The 24126-nt window shown below is 38.4% G+C and overlaps 2 protein-coding genes across 3 annotated transcripts; one reads left to right on the top strand and one right to left on the bottom strand.

The window, feature by feature from the left end:
* Positions 1-6925: 6925 nt before the first annotated feature.
* LOC105042043 (uncharacterized) lies at positions 6926-12979 on the top strand. 2 transcript variants are annotated; one of them, XM_010919146.4, is made up of 5 exons: positions 6926-7126; positions 7229-7275; positions 7586-7741; positions 12169-12290; positions 12401-12979. In XM_010919146.4, exons 2-5 carry the CDS (start codon positions 7251-7253, stop codon positions 12722-12724), a joined length of 627 nt encoding a protein of 208 aa, XP_010917448.2. In that variant the 5' UTR covers positions 6926-7126; positions 7229-7250; the 3' UTR covers positions 12725-12979. The 2 variants fall into 2 exon arrangements, with proteins under 2 accessions (XP_010917448.2, XP_010917449.2); XM_010919147.4 differs by lacking the exons at positions 6926-7126; positions 7229-7275 and adding an exon at positions 7296-7442.
* A 1211-nt stretch (positions 12980-14190) lies between these two features.
* On the bottom strand, positions 14191-18090 carry LOC105042044 (uncharacterized). The gene is given in 6 exon segments (XM_010919150.4): positions 14191-14661; positions 15081-15217; positions 15556-15651; positions 15865-16781; positions 16784-16794; positions 17708-18090. Coding segments are annotated over 6 exon segments (1593 nt in total). The 5' UTR covers positions 17947-18090; the 3' UTR covers positions 14191-14468.
* Positions 18091-24126: the final 6036 nt, after the last annotated feature.

Genomic DNA, 24126 nt, shown 5'->3' with positions numbered 1-24126 from the left:
TTCACTTGCAATCTTGGGAGGTCGTCTGTTAGTCGATATGGGATGGGATCTTGGTATCCAGTCCTTGCTAGTTACGAAGGAGGTAATGATTGCCAGACATGAAGCTAGATTTCTCATCCAATCTAATTGCCCGTAAAGCAGGGTGATGAGGGTTTGATAAGGAGATTGGAGTCAGGGGTTCCAGATTCGCATGGATCACAGAAGTTCCTTCATCTGGAGAGAGATCTATATCCGTGCCCCGGCAGTGGTGGCCCAGGTTAGGTGGCTTATTGGTGACGGGACATCGGTTGATGTGAGCTAGGATGCTTGGGTATCCAGTCTCCTCTCTCATTGGCCCACCTATGTTAGCATGGAGGTGGATGATGGATTGTGGGTTAGTGAGCTTATCACTGAGATGGCAGGGATTGGAGGACTCATGATATCACCCGTCTCTTTGGTGGCTAGCTTGTTGATAGGATTCTTGCTATCCCTATTTCTATCCATCAGAGTCATGATTTGAGGGTGTAGGGTCGGTCATGCTGCCCCAAGGCCCCTGCCTCTGATCTTGTTGCGATGTACAAGCTAGCACCAGTGCGGAGAATGGAGCTTGCTTGGATCTAGAGAGTGGCGATCCATCTCAAGGTCAAATTCTTTCTCTAAAAGGTCACTTGGGACCGGCTACCGACTCAGACTTTTTTCAGGGATAGAGGTATCGAGATTTTGTCTGTCTGATCTGTGGGCTGGAGGATGAGATGATGGAATATGTCGTGCTTTGCTGCCCGAGAGCGTGCTTAGTCTGGGGAATGATGGGTAGCCAGTCCTGGGGGGCCACTAATGGCTCCTGCCTCTCCTTCTAGATGCGATACGCCAGAGTACGCCTTGAGTGCCAGCCCTCAGGCAATAGAATGGCGTACATTGCTTATCGATTTGGCTTTCCAGGAACACCTTTGTCTTCGAGGCTGAGGTTGTGCCTGCACATCGGGTGTTTGAGAGATCTTGCTGTCTTGCGGAGGAGTACTGTCGGTTCGATGCTGCTGGATAGTTCGTTGGTAGCTCGAGGTTTTGGGACTCCTCTGCTGTGAATGCGATGATCCATAGGGTTCTTCTCATTTTCTGAGAGCCTCCTTCCTGGGGTTTGCTAAGGTCAACTTTAATGGCAGTGTCAGAGATGGCAGAGATGGCACGGACTGCGTCATTCGGGGTCCAGATGGTAGGCTGTTAGCTGCTGGGGGCACCCTCCTTTTTGAGCCTTCGATCCTCGAAGCAGAGCTCCGGGCTGCCTGGGTGGCCATCATTTGCGCACATCAGGAGCTGTGTAGAGAGAATCCTCATGGAGGGCGACTCTGCCACGATCATAGGCTAGATCCAGGATGACATGAAGCACTTGCAAGTTCATCCGCTCTATGACATCTGAGAGTCCTTCTGTGAGTGCTCCTCGATGGTTGTTCATCATGTCTATTAGGAGGCGAACAGCGTTGCAGATTGAGTGGCGTCCTTTGTTGCTGATCACACTGAATAATGGTCTTGACGCCATGGAGATGAATGCCCCTGGGCATTGCGTGACATCTTGTATGCTGATTCCTTGGGCTGCTCTCACATTAGAATAGTGTGATTGCCTGCTCGTATCAAAAAAAAAAAAAAAAAGAGAGGATATATATGGAAATCCTAAAACAGAACCATATGCATGTATATATGTATGTATGCATGTATGCATATGTTCATATATTGTGTGCGTTTTTGGTGCTAGATGATCATGGGAGAATGCAGCTGCATATGTTGGTTGGTGGGATATTAAGGTTTGCTTGAGACTTCATTCACAAATTTTAACATGATAAATTTAGTTTTAAGATCACAGATACTCCACAAATTAATTTTTAGAAGAGTGCAATGTAGGAGTAAACTTTCTAGTTGTTCTTAGGTTTTTCTTGGCTAAAATGTATCTAACAAAGAGATGGGGCATTGTAGTTGGTAAAAATCTTCTATTTGATCCTTCTTTAAGGAGCATGTATGTTGAGGAAAGGAAAAGCCATGAATCATATGTTTCTGCTTTATGTTCTTGACAGTTTGTTAATTTGTATAATATTATTGGGTGGTAAATTTTGATTTTTGGTGCCTATTGGATAATGGTATCAGGTCTTGATTGGTTTTAATTGAATCTCATACAGTATTTTTAATTTCGAGATTATATACTTCATATATAGATTATGAGGATCATCAAAGTCTTAATTTTTCTTTGGTATTATCTTGAGAAAATTCTCATGTACATCCATTGGTTGCATTACTACATTGACACTGTTGGTAATCACATTCTTTTGGATTGTCCTTTTACCTTAAAATTATGATCTTCTTCTGAGATGATTCAGGATATCTTGCATCTCTGGATTATGTTTGCTTGTAGTATGGAGGCATGGTTACTTGCTTACCTTCCACCTATCCAACAAGTTGTTTGGTTATGCTTGTGATCGTTTGGGCTGATTTGATGGGGAGCATTCCATGATTTTTTAATTGTAAGTGAAACTTGATCATGTTTTTAGAGTTAAAATGATGGATCAGTTAATGGGATTTGACACAGGATGGCTCAATTGAGTTAGGTTTATTTAAAGTGGTGCAATTGGAAAAGAAAGTGTCCCAAGTGTATTTTGATTCTTATGGTAGGTGATACAAAAGTTTTTTTCTTGACATGGATGGAACTGCTAGTACAAGTTTTGAATGCTCCCACGGCTATCGGGGTTGACCACGGTGGAGGAGGACACTATTAGCATTTCATTAAGTATTATGACCTTTCTTTTTCCTTTCCCAGCTTATGATTGGAATGAAGGTGATATAAGGTCAGTTCACATGAGTTTAGGTAGCTTTAGTGGCTCCTGGATTAGGCCTCAAAGGCTAATAATTGGTTAATTGCTGGAAACCAGTTAAACATTTTACATGCTGGTTCATATTGTATGAGGGCATTGATTAGAAATTTGTACTACAATGGGTTTGCAAAGGTAGTGGATTAACAGGAATCTCTCCACAGTCCAAGAATATATAGTTTCTCCACTGCTCACATCTGCTAAAGGCTGGTTAGAAAAGAATGACACCATGAGCCTCTTTAGGATGCCCGCAAAAAATACAATAGAAGGCTCTTTGAGAATAAAGTAATGAGTGCAGTGCATTAGCACAAATTACTGACTATACTGCAAATTGGCAAGGTGTAAGTGTGTCTTGCTTGACAGAAATTGACATGCTCAACTACACTATCATGATGCTTAAAAGGAGATATGTCTTTTCCTTTCTGGGCGAAACATCCAGAAGATAGCATGGGATGGGTTCTATAGATTGAAGGTAAGGTGGGTAGTTTTGATGATTGTTAAGCAGCATTCCAGGTTCTTCCAAAAGCCGAAAATAAATGTTGCAGGACCAAGGGTGCATGAGGCTATTTTGATGTGTCTTTCGAAGCATAATTGGCAAAGTGGCAGTTGACGGGACTATTAGATTTATGAGATGACCTTTCAGAACAACAATACGTGAATTCTCACATTGTCTAGAGCCAGGTCAATCCTCTACAATGGGAGAGGTTATGCTCAACTGTGTGAAGTAAGCATGTGATGAGCTCGCACATGGTTTCTCTGAGGGGATAGGAAAATGAACTTTTTACATGGTTAACTTGGTACTTTTTGCATTGTACTAGTATATCTGCTTTTGATTCCCTATCCAGAAAGAAAAGGTTGACATTTTTAGGAGATTGATTTTTAGCCATCATGAATGAACTCAAATACTTTCACTAGGTTGGTTTGATGGAAGAGCAATTAAGCATATGAGAATCTTTGATTGTCATTGCTTTTGCTAGAAGAAAAAAGAGAATCAGTCTGTGGATAAACTTTGTTATAGTCAACCACAAGACAATGTCATTCAATCGTTGGGTTTATTCTGGACGCTAAGTGAAGTTTAGGATTGTCGACTTCCAAGAAAAGGATTCCAGTTACAACTTTGGGGACTTTATAATGTCAGTCCAACCTACATGTAATACCTGCTAATCATTAATAAGATATGGCCCCAGAAAAAATTAGAGAACTCCTTATTTGTTATCTATTATTTTAAATAATAGCTTGGTAAGAAATTTGCACACTTATTGGAGAGGTTCAAGGATCTGCATCAGACATAATGAAAATTCTGTCTTGGGTGGAAGAACATTCCAACAACAGGCATAAAATCCCTAAATAAGTCTAATGCTTATATATATATATATCTATTCTTCTGTTATAAGACATACTGCCTGGTTATTTTTCTTTCTTTTCTATTTTCGGGAGCTTATTCATGGAAAGCATAGGGTTGTGAAGTTGGCCATTCTCAGTAGTTATTCTTATCAGATTTTTTTTTTTTTGGTTGTTGTTGTTGTTTTGACTAGATATGCCTTAAAGTATGCATTTCTCGATGTCAAATTTTGTACGACTTAGTGCATCTTGCTAACCCTCCCTTCTTGTCAACATTCATAGCACTTGGTTCATTTTGTCAATTTCATTCTTAAGAAGGTTGATGCTGGGAAAACAGGACGCATAACAATATCACCAACCAGTGACATTTCCCACTGGATGCCTTCATAATTTTGATAAAGCTTATTAGCTACACCACTGCTATTCAGTCTACTGAAGTCCTTTTGTTATTGTTTTTCGGTTGCAATATCTCAAGTTTGTTCCTTCTTCCTTGTGACGTTCCTATTTTAAAGGAGATAACTTTTTTAAAAAAAATATTTCTATGCCCAATTTTTCATGATTTATGCAAGTTGAGATTTCATCTTTATGAATTCATATTCTTTTGCTCATGCCATCTGTTACAGGAATGCAGAGACACTGCTCAATATTTCTGCTCTTCATGAGATGCTTCTTGAGAGCAGATTAGGCTGGATTGAATGATATGCCAGACTATGCACCCTTTGAGATAACAACTTTGAACTTGGCCATCAAAGAAGTTGCTCGAGTCTAACTATTTCTTGATGTATTCTAATCCCTCGATGCAATCAATTGCTCATCCATGGTTTCTTCGTGCCTGTCATCTAGCATGATGTTGGCCTTGGAAAGTGGTTCTACTCTTCAAATTATGATCCAGGTTCCAGATTCAAATTACTTGTCCATGTAATGCTCATCGATCATGGTGTTTCAGAATTCTAGTTGGTGCGTATTTGTTTGTGAAATTAGCATGGGACAGAAAAGTTACATTTCGTTGAAATAAATCGAAAAGATCGTAGTGTGTTTTGCTTAAAAATATCAGTCGTGTACAGCAAGTAAGAAAATTGTGAGCCTCCTTTTAAGCTGACTTTTTTTATATGAAGTGTGAGATGCAGACTAATCTTACATTTTGACACTGCAATACTTCCAAAAGGTTTTAAACTCAAGTTCAGCAGATGCGTTCTCTTGTCCCTTCCAAGGCATGATTTATGTTCTTGTTGGCGGTAAAAAGGATAATGTTTTTGTCTGCGAAGATACCTGATCTTTAGATGTATACAAGTTTCACTGCTTCCATGCACTTATGGTACTTACCATTCACTGATACCCATACCATGAGGGAGGAGGAAGTCTGAGTCATATGCACTCATAGTGTGCCGGCATCTAGTATAATCTTATCTGATAATTAAGATTTTGATACCCAGTCTCATCAAGGACATCTTGGTATCAAGAAGCAAAGGCAGGGTCTGGGTCAAAGAAATCTGAAGCTGCCACTTGGCCTCAATGTTTCATCACAACCCACAGGACAATCTGAGCTGACTGGCCTTTAGCCACTCCAAACCCATTCAAAACCCTTTTCTGACGTTACATCTCCGGCTGTTAAAGATTTGACGCAGTTAACCAATTTTAATTTCCTGTAACCACCAAACATGCATAATTTGAAGTCTAACTGCTCCGAATCCTAAACGAGAGATTGGAATCAGAGCTACTTTATTAGATAAGAGTAAAGCCTAGAAAGTGTTTGGTACCAAGCAGGTAGGTTCCCAAGTTAATTAAATAGTAAGGCAGAAAGAAATGAATATATATATATATATATAGGAGAGAGAGAGATCATTCTAATCAATTTTCTTGCCAGCCCATTTCTCAAGAGAGATGAAAATCAAGTCCAAACCTGTATCTCTGACCAGTAAACTAACTCCAACATAAGTTCCAAACCTATATATAAAAGCATATCTCAGCTGAAAATAGAACACATCTAATTGGTTGTACCTTCTTTAGGCTGGAACCTTAGGACTTCGATGAAAATATTTTGAGTAGCTCAAGAATGACTTCATGTACTCAAGGCAGAATAAGGAGACCATTAAGCATGCACCGAGACGTGAACTTTCCACAAAAAATAACACTATCAATTGACAAAGGGCAGGAATTTAGTTTGCTATTAAAGGCATGCTCGATTGTGTGGTTTCAGTAAAAGCACCAAAAGACCGATATAGAATTCCTGCTAGAGGGGGCATTGGCTTCATAATTGACTGGTGATCAAAACCAAGACTAGGGGAAGAGGAGCTAGTGAACTGTAATATTCCTTTTCTTGAGGGTTGGTACATGTCAAGTATACTCAGGTTCGTAATCTTCAGTGAACAATAAACATTCAGGGCCTGTTTGAGTGCTCAGAATTTATGATCTTAGGATAAAATTTGTGATGGATATAGATTTTGATCCTATAGGATGATTATACATGAAATCTCGAGTGGGAGAAAAATTCCTATCTAACTACTATCCTATATTTGAATAATAAACTAGAATTTTCTCTCCTCTCATTTCTTCTTCTTTTCCCCTCCTCTCATACCCAATGATAATATAATAATATAAAGAGGGGCAAATAGTGGATGGAGAATAGATTAAACATATTTTTTCTAAAGCATTTATCACCAACCCCAGTCCACACCTTCAACAACCTTTCCATTATTTTTTTTTTTTGGCAGAAGAAAGGGGTTGGGAGGGGGGGCGACCCGGCGTGGCTACTTTTTTTTGGGCGTGACCATAAGGCCCCCAACAACTTTTCCATTATTTATTGGGAGGCTAGGGCATACCTCATTCCTTGCTTCTCATGCTAGCATTGGCGACAAACAATCGACCATGGTCTTTGATTTGTGTGCCGTTGCTTCAACCGCACTTCTGATTTTTTGCGGTTGATTTGTATTGTCTTGATCTTGGCTTGGGAGCAGGTTAGAGTTTCACCTTTAATCAATTAACACTTTCCCTATAATCAAGTAACCCTCTGTAATGTACTTTGTGCTATATTAACTTCTTCTGCTTTTTGGATGTAGTCACAGGCTTTCTTCTTGTTGGATGTATTGTGGATGCAGGGGATCTTGTGAGTGCTAATACATTGGTAACAAAGTTGTTGTCTTTTACCAAAAAAAAAAAAAAAAAAAAGAAACATGAGCCCAGGGAAGCCTACCATTTAAGAATATTTTTCTCTATATTAATAATATGAGCCAGTCGGTCAAGGTTTTGAAAATAGCTGGATGCATATGGAAGGTCAGGCTTATTCTAAATTGTTGCGTCTGAGAATTTAGAATATGCTTTCGCAACGGGTCATCGTTATTAGTCAAGCAAGGGAAGTGCGGGAGGAGTCAGTTCAACATCTGCGACTAATAAAGTTCTCTCTCCCTGTGGAACAGTTTGTGGAGATCGGTGGAAGATGGGTTCAACAGCAAAGAAGGCCTCAGAGGTGGCAGCTCTGCTGGATCTGAAGCCTCACCCAGAAGGGGGTTTCTACTCGGAGACTTTTAGGGACTCCTCCATCACCCTCTCCAAGTCTCAACTCCCACCCCAGTGTAAGCTAATCCCAAATCTTTGGTTTTCTCTATTTGATTCTGCTCTTTGGGAATTTCTCTTTGTTCTTGCAGGTTACTGTTTTTTGGTTTGGTATGTTTGATTGTGTATATGATCTGACCTTCTTCAAGTGAATCTTGAAATTTGTTGGATTTTGATTTTGCTGTTAATTTGCTTGCTGCAAGTTATTCGCTATATTGGCAGATCGATGATTTATATTCAACTTATAGCTCCGTATCTTTTTTTTTTTCTGAACAGGATTTCAGAATTTGTGAGAAAGGTGAAATCATTTGTTAGTGATTTAGATGTTCCCTCATATTCTTATTTCAGTTCCTTGTAATTTTTAGTCTCTGATGTGTGTATGTGTGTGCATGTGGTGTCTGATTCACCTAAGGTCTTAGATATAAGATATTGCAGTTTCGAGATCTGAAACCTAACTCTGAATGATGACTCTAGTTAGAGACATCCAAAGACTTTTCCATAGCAAAACCAGATTCGCCAAATTCTCATTCCTATTATTTGTCCATTACCTTTCTTGCTAGGTAAGTTCAATGTCTCAGAAATTCCATGAGTTTCTTATTCCAGGTCGTGGATTGGTTGGAGAAATTATTGCATGCACCAGTTGCAAGCGAACCAGGGCAAATCCTGTAGCATATGCACGGTGCATAGCGTGCAATCGGGAATTGTGAAATACAAGGGGTAGCGTGGGCGTTATCCACCATGGGATTTGATGCAAATGTGGAAGTGGGATCAGAAATCAGCATCCCATCCCAAGACAAGAAGCTGAGGAGGACAGTAACATGCTATAACATAGATTCGAGTATCTATTAAGAGATGTGCAAAATGACGTTTATCCTGGTTGCAAGAAGTACTCTTGTTGTCCACATAATAAAATTATTACATATGAAGATACTTGGTAAGTGGTCAAACAATTTATTTAATTGGTTGCTCAAATTTTTGAAGGACCTGCTGCCTAAGGGAGAGTTACTTTCGTCAAGTCATTATGAAGATAAAAAATTATTGAAAGGACTCGATTAGGAGTCGATGACTTGGGCCTACATTGCGAAAAGATACATGCATGTCCAAATGATTGTGTTCTATTTTGGAAGGACAAAAAAGATCTACAAGCATGTCCGATTTGTCATTCAAGTAGATGGAATGAAAGTCGTGGTAAGGATAAAAAGAAAAAGAAAATACCGTGTAAGATTTTATGTAATTTTCAATTAATTACATCACGATTGCATCGATTGTTCATGTCAAGGCATACCGCCTGTGACATGCGATGGCATAAAGAGGAAAACAACATCGACGACGATGTCATGAGACATCCATCAAATGGAGATACATGGAAATATTTTGATTGTGAACATTCATGGTTGCAGCTGATTCACGAAATGTCAGGCTAGGGTTGGCAACAGATGGATTTAATCCATATGGTAATCTTAGCACTACATATAGTATGTGGCCCATTATAGTGTTTTCTTATAATTTACCGTCTTGAAAGTGCATGAAATCACCTTTAATCTGTTGGTTTTGTTGATCCCGATCCTCGTGCCCCTGAAAAAGACAGACATTTTTTAAACTGTTGATTGAAGGTTGCAATACTTGTGGGAAGAAGAGTGCGAAATGTATGATCATGTCGTAGGAGGCATTTTCGCATGCATGCGGCATTGCTTTGGATAGTTAATAATTTTTCTACATATGATGTATTTCTGGATGGTGTACAAAAGGGTATAAAGCATGTCCAACTTATAACGATGATATTACATTGGACCGTATTCATGGAAAGATTTATTTCACCGATCATCGATGTTTCTTGTCGGATGATCATAGATGGAGGAGAAGTCTTAAGTTCAACGGCAAGCATGAACGACGTGCATGCAATACGGAGGCGATTGGTTGGGTTCCCGCCTTTCTTGCGGACCCACTATAGCTCGATATTTTGATATTGACTCTGACCATTTCATCATTTTATCTGGATCTTTCAGCGAAATTAGATTCCCTAATAATTTCATAGTTTTAAATGGTGGGTTTTGTAGATTTTCTTTAATCATTTGAGTGTGCCATTATAGAAGGGATGTGACAGTGTTGGTCTTATTCAGCTTATCAGAATGTACAACTGCTATTATTTATGGCTATTTTTTTGGTATTTATGTTGATACATAAGCTAATAGATAATTACTTTGTTTCAAACAGCTAATGGATGCTCATTTCCAATCTAATAGATTGGAGGACTGATATATATTTTGAATTTGGGTTTGCAAATCCCTAACTCGATCCAACCTGCTTGCAGCCATATTTGTTTCTTTATTTTGTGATTCATTTTTTTTTTCTTTTTTAATGCCCACTTACAACTAGAATAACATTTTGTCTATACTATTCCACCACTCTCATATTTTTGGCTCCAAACCTCCTTCTCTGGCTTTCTTTGGTTCCTTCTGCAGTAAATATTATATAAACAAATCTATTAGTTGATGAAAAATGACGAACATGCTTCAGCTTCCCCATAACATTGGTTTAATGTTTGCCTCCACGAACATTCCAGTACCTCTTCCGAGCCTGCAATTGCTGCACTTAATATAAAAATTAGCAAAGGAACAAGGGTAAATACTGCTGACTTTTGAAACTTCCAGTGGCTCTGGTGAAGCCATTTTGCCGGACACCTTCAGTACATCAAATCCCTTTGGCCTATCAACTTTCAAGCTGCTTTGACAATCAACGTTGTCTCTTGCTTGCAAAATGTTATGCTCTCCATTCTTCATATCAAACATACATTGCAAAAAGATACCCCATGCATGTCTTGCAATGATGTTTTCTTGTTGCTCATGATATCACAATTTGACATCCATTGACTGCATAACCAATTTTGAATTTACAAGTTATTCTAATCAAGGTCTTCCACACCTTACCACCTCTCCCCACCTTCAAAGCTCATTTAATGACCTGTGTTGTAGTCTTGTCTTCCCAAATTTATCATTCTATCATCTTAGTTACATCTCAGACCATTCCCTCACTTTTACACTCTTTCAAGTTATTATAGTTATAGGCTGGCAAATTAGTTAGTCCTTCCTTTTCATCTAGTGAAACGAAGTCTCCTGCTTCTGATCATGTATGTTTGAAACTTTCAGGGATTTTTTTTACTATTATGTGCACACTTGGATAATAATTTCTCCCCACTTCATATGGATCTACTTGAAACGAGGATGCAAATGGCCCAACCTTCGGTCAAAATTTTACATTGTTTAGACTGTGTCATTGAGAAGGCCCTATCAAAAGAAATGGATAACCCTGGCAAGGCCCAGTCCGCTTGCATCCCTGCATGATGTTTGACTGATGTCACATTTGTCACATCATTCAGAAATCTATTCCCATGGTCAAATTCTTTTCTAGGGTGTTTTTAAGGGAGTCATAAAATAGGTTGTAACTAATTGTCAATGCATGAAGGAATGAAGGGACAAAATATTTTGTCAGTGGATATAATACAAGAAGATGACGTTAGCACACATGCATATTCATGAAGACTCTTTACCAGAAAAATATGCACTCAACCATATGCAGAATTGTAACTGGCCTGTAACAGAACAATTGATATATCTGATTCAGTGAAATTCTTAAAGATAATTGACTCCAAAAATATCTCCCTTTTTGTGAATCTCATTATGGCCCAAGAAAACTATCCTAGATTGTCTCTCTCTCATATCCTACATGAGTATATTTTTGTTTTTATTATAAATATCTGAGCATTTTCAGTTGGTTGGAAAAATTATTGATATCAATAAAAAATACTGAAATGTGAGATATCTCAAATCATTCCAAGTCAAATAGTCACTAATAAAACACAGGAGTTAACTCGGTCGGTTGTGAAATGTTAGAAGCTCAAACCTGAACTTAACAGACGAAAAATAATGTGACTATGCTTTTGGCATGCAATAGCTTTTCACTGGTGGGTACAAAATAGTACATTTTGTACATTCATGTTAGATAGTTTCTTACATTGCCATATAGTCAAAGTGATGACTCTTTGAGATCAGATGCTAACAACACATTATATAGCATATCGATCGCAGATAAATTCAGTAAAAGTTTTTAACAAAATAATTGCCTATTACTGTTTCTAGCTGAATTTGATGCTGTCTTACTGCTCAAAGGTGAAAGCAGGTTGCACCCGAGTAGCCAAATCATTTTGGGCTTATTGCCTTTTCTTTCTTTTTTAAGAATTTTTTTTCCTTTTTTTTATTTACCAAAAAAAAAAAAAACATTAGGAATTGAAAAGACTGGCAGCAACCGCAGATGTAACTTTTATGAGGAAAGAATGGCGTAGGACAGTAAGTCCTCAGTTGTTGGGCAAAAGCATTTTTTTTTCCTTTGATGATTGTATTTTTCTTTTGTGATTTTGGAGTATATTAGCTTCTAATGGAAGTTTTTTCAGACAAGATTGATCGTCCCGTGAGCACAGCTATCTACTTCATGCTGCCAACGGGAAGTGTGTCACACTTCCATCGCATACCTTGTGCTGAAACTTGGCACTTTTACCTGGGAGAGCCTCTCACGGTTTGGAAACCGACTTCTGTCTGCTTACATGATTGCATGATGACAACATAAGCTGAGAATTTTGATCTGTTTTCTTGTACTTATGCCTTACTGATCTCAATATTAACCAGGTATTTGAGTTACATGATGATGGCCACATCGAGTTCACTGTTCTCGGCCCAGATCTAGATGCTGGTCACCGACCGCAGTACACTGTGCCACCGAATGTGTGGTTTGGATCATTTCCAACCTTGGATGTTGAGTCCTTTGCATCTGATGGTAGTATTCTTGTCAAAGCTCCGAAAAGGGACTCTGAGCTGCATTATTCTTTGGTTGGCTGCACCTGTGCCCCTGCCTTCCAGTTTGAGGATTTTGAGTTAGCCACACATTCTGAGCTGAAGGTCCTTGCTCCCAGTGCTGAACCATTCCTCGACTACCTCATCCTTCCCGTCTGAAGAGAAGTTTTACTTTTGAGTGGATCCGTGAGCTTACTTTTATCAGTCAGATACAATAATCTATATGAGCTATAAATTGTGGCCACAGTTTATTCCAAGATGAAATGGCTTTTGTCCTGTAGAATAGAACTAATAGAACTGGGTATTGAGTGGCCACAGTGGCTTGACACTTTCTCCATAAACTATATTCTTCTGCACATTGAAGAGTTTTGATCAAGAATTTCTAGTAAATAAAATCTGGATTTAAGTGGTTTAGAGCAGTTTCCTGTTTTTTTTTTTTTCCCCCTCCGATTTATGCATCATCAATGCAGAGTTAACCTAGTGTGATTTTAGAACCCTGCAGCAATTTCTTTCAGCTCTCGTTTATCCATGAGTCAACCTAGAATCCATATAACTTTATATGAGGAAACTATTTTTTAAGTTTTTATATTGTTTTCCCTTTCGAGTCTCTTCTAAAAGTTGCCTTCATCAATTGTCTTACAAGATCCTTCTGGTAAACTAACATTCTGCGGTTTACCATCCCCGTCTACGGAGGTGTACATGAAAAAAAGTTGAAGAAAGAGGAGGAACAAAGTCGTGCCACGCAAACAGCTAATTGATTGTGCATCGCATGCTGCAGAAGCCATGTTCTTCTTACACAACCATGTGGGGCCATGAAATAAGTAATGCCGAGGGTAAGCATGTCATACAAAATCAAATGGCCGGGCGAGCATTCCTTCTTTGCTTAACATGTTGATACTTCCACTCTGTTTAAATATATTTACCCATCATAAGATTCTTGAGAACAATTAGATTTAGCTTGATCACGCTAGATGGATAGAATTGATGAAAGTAAATAGATATAATGACCACCTACCTAGGTTTATACAATAAATATCCTTTATCTCAAAGGTGAGATGATGCACCAAGAAAGTCTGGCTCATGATGGTGAACCAGCTTATGATCCCTTACGACTAAAGTTCAACCATCAAGTAATCTCGTGGAGCACAACCTTTGGGAGCTAGAATTTTGTTATGCATTATAAAAATTTCCTGTTCTTTCTTCAAACCTTACATCACAAAAGTTTTATATTCTAAAAATTGTTTTAGTTATTCCAGTTTATTTGATATTCAGGCTGGTTCAGAAACTACATATTAGCTTAAATCCATATTTGCATGGAATTTTTAGTTTTGCTAGCTTGATCGTCCACATCCACAATATCACATCTAGTAATTTCTAGCTAAACAAAATACCAAACTACAAGCCAAACATTCCTTGAACACAAGGAAGTTTCAGCATGTAGCATTTCGTATCGGTCACAGATAAACTAACTTGTAGGACGGACAACTGATGAGAACTTGCAGCCTTGCAACTCAACCCTAAAATCAGAGAACCAACTGCTGCCGAAACCCTTGCAATATTTTTGTTCTATTCAACATCTAAAATCCTACAAGTAACCGCACAACTGAGAGTGTAACCGCACAATCTGTCACAACTTCGTAAAATCTGGTATTAACTAATGCCTAAACATCAGAGTTTTATGGCATGGGAAAGAAATACAATGAACCGGGACCACAACAAAATGAGAAACTAAAAACGACACCCTCAGATGCTAGTTTCTCCTCAACAGAAGAAAATGGTACATGTATTATCCCTGTGAAAAATAGTCTCTCGTCATCCATTTCGGAAGACTCATGAGATTAGTACAGACTGATCCAATTTTCTGATACAGAATGCACCCAAACAGCACAAGCAGGTAGATATTTCACTCTCGTTTGTCTTCTTCAATGTCCCTATTCTGTGACTGTAAGGTGGTAGTATTGATGTTTAGTGTAGCCCTGGCATCCGGTGAAGCTGAAGAACCTCGGCCATCCTTAGAAGGCATAGGTCCTGGCTTTATTAGTGCAAGAGTATCCTCACGGTCGAAGTCTTCACTTGCATCATCTGAGTAAGCATATCTGCATGCAAGAGTGCGGAGCCATAAATTTGCACAGCAATTACATGAAAACAAAGCTTTGTGAGATTCCGAGCCATTAGTGTCAGTACTTGACTTGCTTATGTGCAAGCAACAATGTATTAAGAAATCAGTGCAAGTAACATCTGGTTTTTCCTGATGCTTACAAAAAGAAGCCAATGACAATAATCATTATCAGAAATAGAATATTGCTAGTGCCATATAATCTTCCAGTTGATCAATTTTTTTTTTTTTTTTTTTTATATATATAAAAAAAGAGAGGTATGTAAATGCTTAGCTAATTCAGTGAAATGCATAAAAAACATGGAGTGGAAGGAAAAAATTTAGTTTGAAGGAATAGAAGGAAAAAATTTAGTTTCAAGAAAAACCAAATTGTAGGAACACTAGGTACCAGGACTTTACCTCATTGAGTTATAAGAGGGTGCCCAGAGAGCACAGATCACACAGAGAAGGGAAAAGGAGAGAACCTGCCAAAAGGCAGGAATGATCCAAGCACTTTGCCAACGCTCGTTGTACACATCAGTTGACTTGAAGTAAAGCTGCAAGAAGGCAACTAGCTCATCATGGCTGAACATGCCACCCAGAATAGAAGCTCAAAAGGAGGGATGAACATCTCTATAAAGTAACAGGAAAATAACATGGTAGGATTTGGAAAATATGGGGTGTTTCCAGATACGCAACTGCGAGTGAACCCCAAAAGATGGTATATAGAAAGCCTCTTATTTCAAACAATAAGTGATTTAGCACCACCTTAGCTTGCAGTTGCACTCACATGTACAAGTTAATAACGTATTGCCACTTGGTATAATATGGTGCATCGATTTCTACAGTATTCTGCCCTACAATTAGTGCGACAAATATTATAAACGAATATTACCTCATAACCAATCCAACCAACAGATACAATAACAGCAACAGCCAATGCATTTGTGAATTTCCTATAGATGTCTAGCTTAGCCATCAACCGTCTTGCCTGTTCCCCATCAAAGACATACCAATAGTGGTGAAGCCATTATCCTTCAAATTTTTGAGAATTAAGTTCTATGTCAAAAAAATGTAAATTAGTTTGAACAAGTATGGTGCAGAGGAGAAACAACGGTATCTTAACAATAGCAAAGCAATAAGAAATACAGGTGGTGTTTCGAAGACTAAAAAACCAGTAAGGCAATATCAAGTGGGTACACACCTGGAGTTTGTCCAATGTTTTGGAGAGAGAAGTAAATATCCAAAGAATGAAGAAAGCATCCAAAACTGCCACTGGAAGAACCAGGAACAATCTTGCCTTTCCAGAATGATCACTTACAGCCCCAACATTCTCTACCAATTCAAGAACTTCAGAAGCTACAAGAAATGTTGCCCCAAGCATAAGCACCTTTGAAGTGAGACCACCCAGCGTAGGCCTGACAACACCAAACCCCATAGAAACAACAAGGATGATAACGCGTGAGACTGCTCTTTTGACTGTACCGGATGTTACAGCCCAAAATGTCATCCCCTTTGGTCGGACTCCGGCTTTATTGAACTCTGCATACTCAAAATACCATAACGCCGTTTCAAACATGCCCAATGCAATGACAAATGTTATGCAGTTCTGAAGTGGAAGGATTTCCTTCCAAAACCTCGCATACTGGTAGAACCAAAAAATTCCAAGTATCACAAAAGCAAGAGACATGAATCCATAAAAATTCATGAGAGGGGCCATCCTTCCTGGTAGGTAGCCGGTTGGATTTTTCCACACGGTCTTTCCTTCAATAACCAGACCATCAAGTGCAGGGTCACAGTAGATAAAATAGAGGTTATACATCCCAGATCTGGTGATGGTTATAGTTTGAGACGGTAATGTCGTGACAGGATCTTTTCCATTGAAAGAAGCAACAAACACTTGTGGCCAGTCAGGGTTCTGGGACGAGGGGCGGTAAATGATCACACCTTGAGTGCACACGCCTAATTTTGCCAGATCAGGAGTGCAGCAAATAGCTCTCTGACCACCATAGGCTGACCCACCAATTGACCCTCGATCATCAATCTCAAAAACTATGGCTTGCACCTTCACCAAATCAGTGTCCTTACTGGCTGCAACAGCTTTCTCCGACCTTCTGAAATGATCTTTTCAAACCTGAATTCATGGGGGTATAAAAGTATTAAAAGAAAAATTAAGGCTAAGAGGGATATGATGAGATTAGATACGCACAATGCTCGATCTAAAACAACACTAATCTAAATTCTCAGATTTTAAAAGTTTTGAGCACTGAAATAATCAGCACTTGCAGCTTATGACAGTTTATCATTTCTTTATTCGTATTCACAAATACAGCACTATAAAATATTATTTGAAGCCTTCCTCATTTTAGATTCAGGTTAAAAAGGTTTCAACCAAACCTGACCCAAGCTGGTCCTGGAATCAGATGGACAACTTCCAATGATTGCATTAGTTTCAGCTGAAAAGTTTTACTGCTTCAAAATTTCAGCTGAATCAGCCGGAACCTATTTTATATAAGCTTTTAGACATGCCCCAGCTCCAAACATGCCTTTCATTCCTTAAACGTTAACTGGATCCCACATGCTCTCTTAATTGTATGTTAAGTTTGAACTTTGGTTAGGACCTCAAGCCCCCAGGGAAAACATAATCTTTCACCTAACCATGGCCCAGAGAACCCATTGGGAATGGCATAGTAGATTTGATCCCTTCGCCAACCGAAAATTTGCAACACGATCATTAAATTCACGTGGATGTGGTTAGTTGGAATTGCAAGAAGAAAACTGGTGTTTTAAGGGCTGAATTCATTCGGTCCGTATCAGATTAGAGTCCCAATCTTTCACATAGAAACGAAGCAAACAGGAGCACAGAAAGATCCCCGCACGGTTGCATCTAAATCTAGGACCCACTTGGCACCAGATCGCAACACGCACAGCTCCAATTCGGTCCCCAAATTCAACCCCGAAAATACCCTAGATAGATTTCGAAGGACGATAGATCTGGAAGAAATGATCGCAATGCAACACGGATGGGTACTGGCACGAGGGATTACCGGATGAAGGAGACGCCATTTCCGGCGGCGGAGGCGTTGGGGCTGGGGAGGGAGGCGTAGAGGCCTTCGCTGCCGCCGTGGAGGACAAAGGCGTTGCCTTTGGCCACGAACTTCTCCCCCGTGTAGTCGTGGACCGAGGCATCGCCGGCGTAAGCGAAGAGGAGGATGAGGAGGAGGACTCCATGGATGAGGAGAAGAAGAGGAGAGGAAGAGGAGATAAGAGGATCGAAGTGCGCCATTGGATCGAAGAAGAGAAAGAGACAGCTCTCTTTTCTCCAAGGGGGGAGAAGGGAGCGAGAGCTGGATCTGAACTAAAGCTGCTACCTGGAGTTCACATTAGAGAGAGGGAAGAAGAAAGGTGTCGGTATTTGGAGATTATTGGAAGACCGGGACCAGGGACAGGCCGTCTGCTTTCTTTTTTAACGGTATTCAGTATCGGTGGGAAGGGTCGGGTTCGGGTTGCATCTTTCGCGACGTCAACCGTTGGATCCTGCAATGCACGATTCGCAAAGCAGTTTGCGCTTTCTCCCATCAACTTGTACAGCTCTCGAAATGTCTATGGAATGATCCAACGGTTGACGTTGCGAAAGAAGGGCAATTATACTTGCGCGGGAAAGATACAACCGAACCCAGAAGCGACAGCGAGTTGATTTCCGACGGGCCGATACGTGTCATATAATACAAAATTTACAGAGGGGATATATCTCGGGTATTTGTTAATGTCGGCGCTTCCTAATGCGATTTACCTACCATCTTGATCAAGATAAATAATTAAAATCTGAGATATCGACTGTTACGATTTATTCATATCAAATGATATTTTATAATCTTTTTTTACTTTCTTAAATATTATTTTAGTTAATAAATATTAAAATTAATATCTAGATATGGTTTTAATTCATTCTATCAATTGGCATATTGACATTTCCATATGAAGATATTGATCGAGATGTTGAAAAATTTTGATAATATTTATCTATCATATTCATCAGATAAATCAAGATCTCGAATCATCATCATCATCTACCAGGATGGCTAATACAAAAAAAAAATTAAAAAATCTTGGTCACCAAAAAAAACTGAAACATTTGGAAAATTTTAAAAATTTAAAGATATATCACAAAGAATATCCCTAAGTTCTTGCAACCTCGAAGCAAATGGCAAAATTTCCCGTCGATCCATGTTTCAATTGATTTCTTGGCAGGGGAAGATGAGGTATGGCATCAAATTTTAATCCCTTTAGATATTTTAACTTAACCTTTTGAGCAGCAGTCATGAAAGAAGAGCACAATGCGAAAACAGTTTCAGTTGCACCAGGGATGATTGTGCTCATCTCCTTTCATTTCTTCTTTAGTTTTGAATCTTGTATAACTAAAAAATAAACCTAAATAACAGAATATGCTAAGATACACATGACCTGGCATTAGATAATCTATTTGCCTTTATTTTCATTTCGATTTCCCTCGTAATCAAATATATAGAACACAATTCTGGAGAGAGAGAGAGGGAGGAAAGTCCGCTTATCCTACAATTATCTATCTCCAAATACTTAAGTAGGCATGCATGATCAAGATCAAGCTGGACTTTAGGTTTTTGGTAGCACATGATCATTAGGACAAGTCTTGATTCCTACCATAGGATTTCAATTATCTTGCACCATACTCTCTATTTTCCTTCTTATCTCCTTCTGAGTTTGAGCCTTTGCTTTTTAACTTTTGAGCTGCTTCAAATCCTCCTTCCATCTTAGTCGGTTCTCTGTAATTTATTCTCATATGCTGCCATTGTTATGGTGCCTTTAATGTACTCAGTCTTAACCAAATTCTTCATAATTTTACTAGAAATCCATCAAAGCTCCTTATCCCACCATGTTCAATTTGTGTGATTAGATAATTTGCCTACTTAACACTTTAGTGCAATCAAGATTTTAGCAGTGTACTAGCAATGCTTGATTTTACCGATAATGAAGTTACCAAAACATCTCCAATACTAATACTATACTGATGCATGGTATCAATACTGTCTTAGAATGCATAATTGCAAACCATGTTGTTTTCTATTAAAATCCTCCATTACCTGTCAAAAGCAACCAATGGTTACATAATGTCTTAAAAGCACCGTTCCTGTTAATTTACCTAGTAGTAATTCCATTTACGATTTATTCATCTATTTTCTCTAAGCTTTTGTACAACATATATGAAAGAAGGAAAGTAATCATAGTATGGCATTTCTTGCTTCTTATTATTGTTTCCATTTTTAACGTTTATTCTAGTTCTACCAAATATAAACACTTTGTTGTATGACTTTATGAACTTGAGTTTTGTAATTAGGCTCCGTATTATGGAATTAGACTACATAAGCAAGAGTAAAATTTATCGAGCAAGAAAAGAGAGAGGTAAAAGTTCAAATGTTGGTAAAGAAAACACAACCTAAGCTTTGATATCCCTCGATCAAACTATACTGACACCAGGTTATACCCAATCTTCCATACAGCAAAGTTGCACAAGAAAATGCACAAGGATCCAAAAGAGTGGTCCCATTAAAAAGAAGCTTTAGAGTTGTATTATGTTAACTATGGGAGCATACCAATAAGGCTGCAAATGGCCGCATTGACCCATGACCCAACCCACTGGGACCTGATCAGGCCCACATTAAAGGACCTACGGGGTAGAGGCTGATTCTAAAATTGGACTTATTCTACGTTTCAGATTAAATCTGATTTTATTGAATTCGAACTCGACTCAATCCGACTTGAACAGATTTCATTGTGATTTATAGCTTTGTACATTTTATCATGATACTTTAGATAAATATATGATTAGATTCAGACCGAGTCCTTTTTTTTTTTTCTGCAAGAGTGGTGGGGATGTAATTGGTTGTAGTTAATGCACCATGTGGTGTTATCCTGGTTTTCAATTTGAAGATGCCGACCATCTCCTCTCCCTTCTCATATAAATTGTAAATCCAAGCATGATGACTTCTAATTGATATATTTTTTGATGAATATACTATATGCAGTATTAGAATGTCAGAGGATCTGGTAATATGTTTTTAATTATTTTAGATTATTAATAATATCTATAAAATGCATGTTTTTTCTAAGTTAAACTGTATAAAAGTTTTGTTTGCTTGTTGAGCAAGTGAGAGAGAAGGCATTTAGGAAAGAATCTTCTCTCAATTATACAAAAAAATTTAGAGAGAAAAAAAATGAAGTTTAGTGAAAGTTGATGGGATTATAGATCATTAACATGATTAAGAAATGTGGCGGCAATGTTCTGAGATTATAAACCCGGACCTGCACCAATCAATCCTGGATTTAAATTTTTCGGATTAGAGTTGGGTTATATATGGATCCGATCCGATCCAAATGATCCATTAGGACAAAATTTTTATCTATGGACTCAATTCGATATGATTTTCTATTAGATTTGGATCCAATATCAGGATCTAATCAAAGAATTGGATCAGATCAAGATCACTTATGATCCGATCTAATTCGATCCATTTGCACCTCGAATATCAACTAAGTTGGGTGATACTTTCTTCTCCACCTAAGGGGTATAGTGACAATGAATAACACCGAGTTCTCAAAGAAAAATTACACTCACATCAATATGACTTAAACTAGTTTATCAAACCATGGAGAGCTCAAATTTTGGTGTGTACAATTCAAATTTTTAGATGCCAATATGACTTAAACTAGTTTATCAAACACTTGCATCTAGGGTTCTTCATTGATGGAAAATACTTCAATTGACTTGAATCACACTCAATAATATCATACTAGCATCAATATTTGAAAATCAATCTGTCTAGTATCCAGTTATGTGGACATTGTTGTTAACGGCATTAAAGTCTCTTAAGATTACCATCCTTCTCGAGATATTAGGTTGCCATAGTATGAATCATCCATCGACATGACTCATATCAAATCTTAGCCCTTGTAATCTTTGTCAATATATGTTGATATATTTAGAGGTATTGGTTGATACAAATCAATATGCTAGCTGTTGTCTCTCTTACTCTCTCTCTCTCCCTGTCTCTCTCTCTCTCTCTACCCCCAACTCATTGACCATTTCATTAACAATATAAAATGAGACTGAGAATCAAGAAGATGGGGAGGACAAACAAGACACGCCAATTGAGATTTTTCAATCTCCTTTTAACTATATATCTTGAATAAAAATAATTAATAAATATTAATAAAAATAATTTTTGAAGATAGTAGTTAATCTTGATACTACTATAATGGCAAAGATTTCTTTTTTTCATGAATTTCAATATATCAAAAATGATCTCTAAATATCTTGATTTTTTGCCTCCATCCTGGCTAAGTAAAGTGAGATATTGCTTCACCTTAATATTGGTCATCTACTTAAATGATTGGCACATCATCTTTTTCTTTGACATGTTTTATGCAAAAAATTCGAGGTGAGGAGGATGAAGGAATTACTTTTTCTCTCTAGTCAGACCAAGGTCTAAACTAAAAGAAATAAGGATAATATGAATTGGTTGGCCCAGCTTTATCCATGTAATTATAGTAATTGAGTACCCCTAAAGCAACAATTTATGTGCTTGCAGCTTGGAGAGAGCATAAGGTGTTTGGACCCAGAATATTGGTTGAAACCCATTCAACTGAACAAATGAGATCCATCACATTCTGCGAGTGTTAATCTAGATTAACTCTATCATTTAATCTAAATATCTTGTCTTATAGGAAGCTTTAAATCATCCACCCCTTTGCTGAACCAAGATTAACCTCATTAGAGGTCTAATATACAAGCCTGAAATGCACCTATTAATCAAGACGAGACAATCCTAGGTTGGGCTTGATTTCAGTCGGATCCAACACATAGGGCATCAGTCAAGATTGGGCCCTTCCTTGATCTAGTCTAATGCTATTCTTAAACCAGAATTGGGCCCTTGGCATGACAAGCTCACAATTGAACCAGAATGGTTTTTGTTGCGGTCAAGGGGTCGGATGACATGGATGGTTGGGTTAACTCTCCTTCCACATATGTGAGGTATTATCTGTTTTGGCTTTGATCATCTTTAGATCACTTCGTGGGCTTTAGTTATTTAGAGCCTCATAGTTTTGCTCTTTAAAAGGCATCTCACAGGAGATTGGCTCTGACCATCTTTGGGCTTCAATGGACTTTAGTCATTTGAAACCTCATAGTTTTGTCCTTTAAAAGGGGCTTCAGACCTTAGTCATTTGGAGCCTCATAGTTTTGCCCTTTAAAAGGTGCCTCACAGAAAAGAGAGAGAAGATTCCAATCCAATCCATATAAGCCATACTCTCTTTTGACTCACAGTCAATATGGGACTAAAGATGCGGTCCTCCCACAATATTAGTCCCCATAGATGGCGCTAATGTTACAATTAAGGGCTCATGGTTCGACACATGATGTATTGTCCGCTCTGATTCACGAGCCTTACAGTTTTGCCTTTCAAAAGACACCTCACGTGAGAAAGATAATCTCCTTTTATATAAGCTAGAGTTTTTTTTAACTCACAATCAATGTGGGACTAATGATGCCATCCCTTCTACACCACAATAGTTCTAATTCTAGTCAGTTATAATTTAAGATTTTGTTCAATGTTGACATAGATCAGTCAAATATATAAATCACTCTGAACTAATTAATAGTCTCCAGTTAGAGCATTGGGGCTGGGATCTCAATGGGTTAGGCCTGCGGCCTTTGACGATGGAGTGACCGGTGAAATGCTGGTGTATTGGAGAACTTGGGCTTCGCTTATTGGCACTGCTAGAGCAAGGATTTGTGGATTAACTTTTACATTATCACCAACCCAATTTCATTGAGGGATCAGCTGTAGGTGGCCCCAAAACTTACCCTCTGGGTCATTCTTCAGGCTGGAGAAGGCTCAGTCTTGGGAGCATTTGTTCTGATGATAGAAAGAGCCAAAACCTTTCAGCTTTTTCAAGCTTTCTTTCTGTGTGAGTTGTAGAATCACACATTGCTTGTGCAAATACAAGAATAACATCTCCACCGGCCAAATTGTAGGAGCTTTTGTGGCATAGTCATTGAACAAGGTACCACTTATTTTATACATACTCCCCATGCTTTTGTTAGACAGCAAGGAGTCTATCATACATAGTAATCCACTTTTGTTGTCCACCTTGATACTACTCAATGATCCTAGCAACAAAGTTGGATATATAATCTTAGAGCATATCTAAAGTTATCATTTTTAATTGCTTGTCTTGGTTAATCTGAACAACGATAACATTTCATTTGTGGAACTGTTCAACAAAATAATTTCATATACATTTTATTTTCTTTTAAATACTTTTTTCTTGTAGAAAGAGGTCTAGCTTGATTCATCATTCCATCTATAAGATCTAAAACAATGTTTTGTATCCTCCAACACAGTTGAGGGATGCGATCTAGTCATCCACA

This window comes from Elaeis guineensis, chromosome 3, assembly GCF_000442705.2.
Source record: "Elaeis guineensis isolate ETL-2024a chromosome 3, EG11, whole genome shotgun sequence".
In the NCBI taxonomy this organism is placed as follows: domain Eukaryota; kingdom Viridiplantae; phylum Streptophyta; class Magnoliopsida; order Arecales; family Arecaceae; genus Elaeis; species Elaeis guineensis.
This window is presented reverse-complemented; position numbering and strand designations above follow the sequence as displayed.

Bases quoted from the DNA above. Each gene is read 5' to 3' on its own strand.
- LOC105042043 (XM_010919146.4), top strand. From the start codon at position 7,251: ATGTATTGTGGATGCAGGGGATCTT. The intron at 7,276-7,585 runs GTGAGTGCTAAT...CCTGTGGAACAG, and splicing joins TTGTGGATGCAGGGGATCTT to TTTGTGGAGATCGGTGGAAG. The intron at 12,291-12,400 runs GTTTGGAAACCG...AATATTAACCAG, and splicing joins ACCTGGGAGAGCCTCTCACG to GTATTTGAGTTACATGATGA.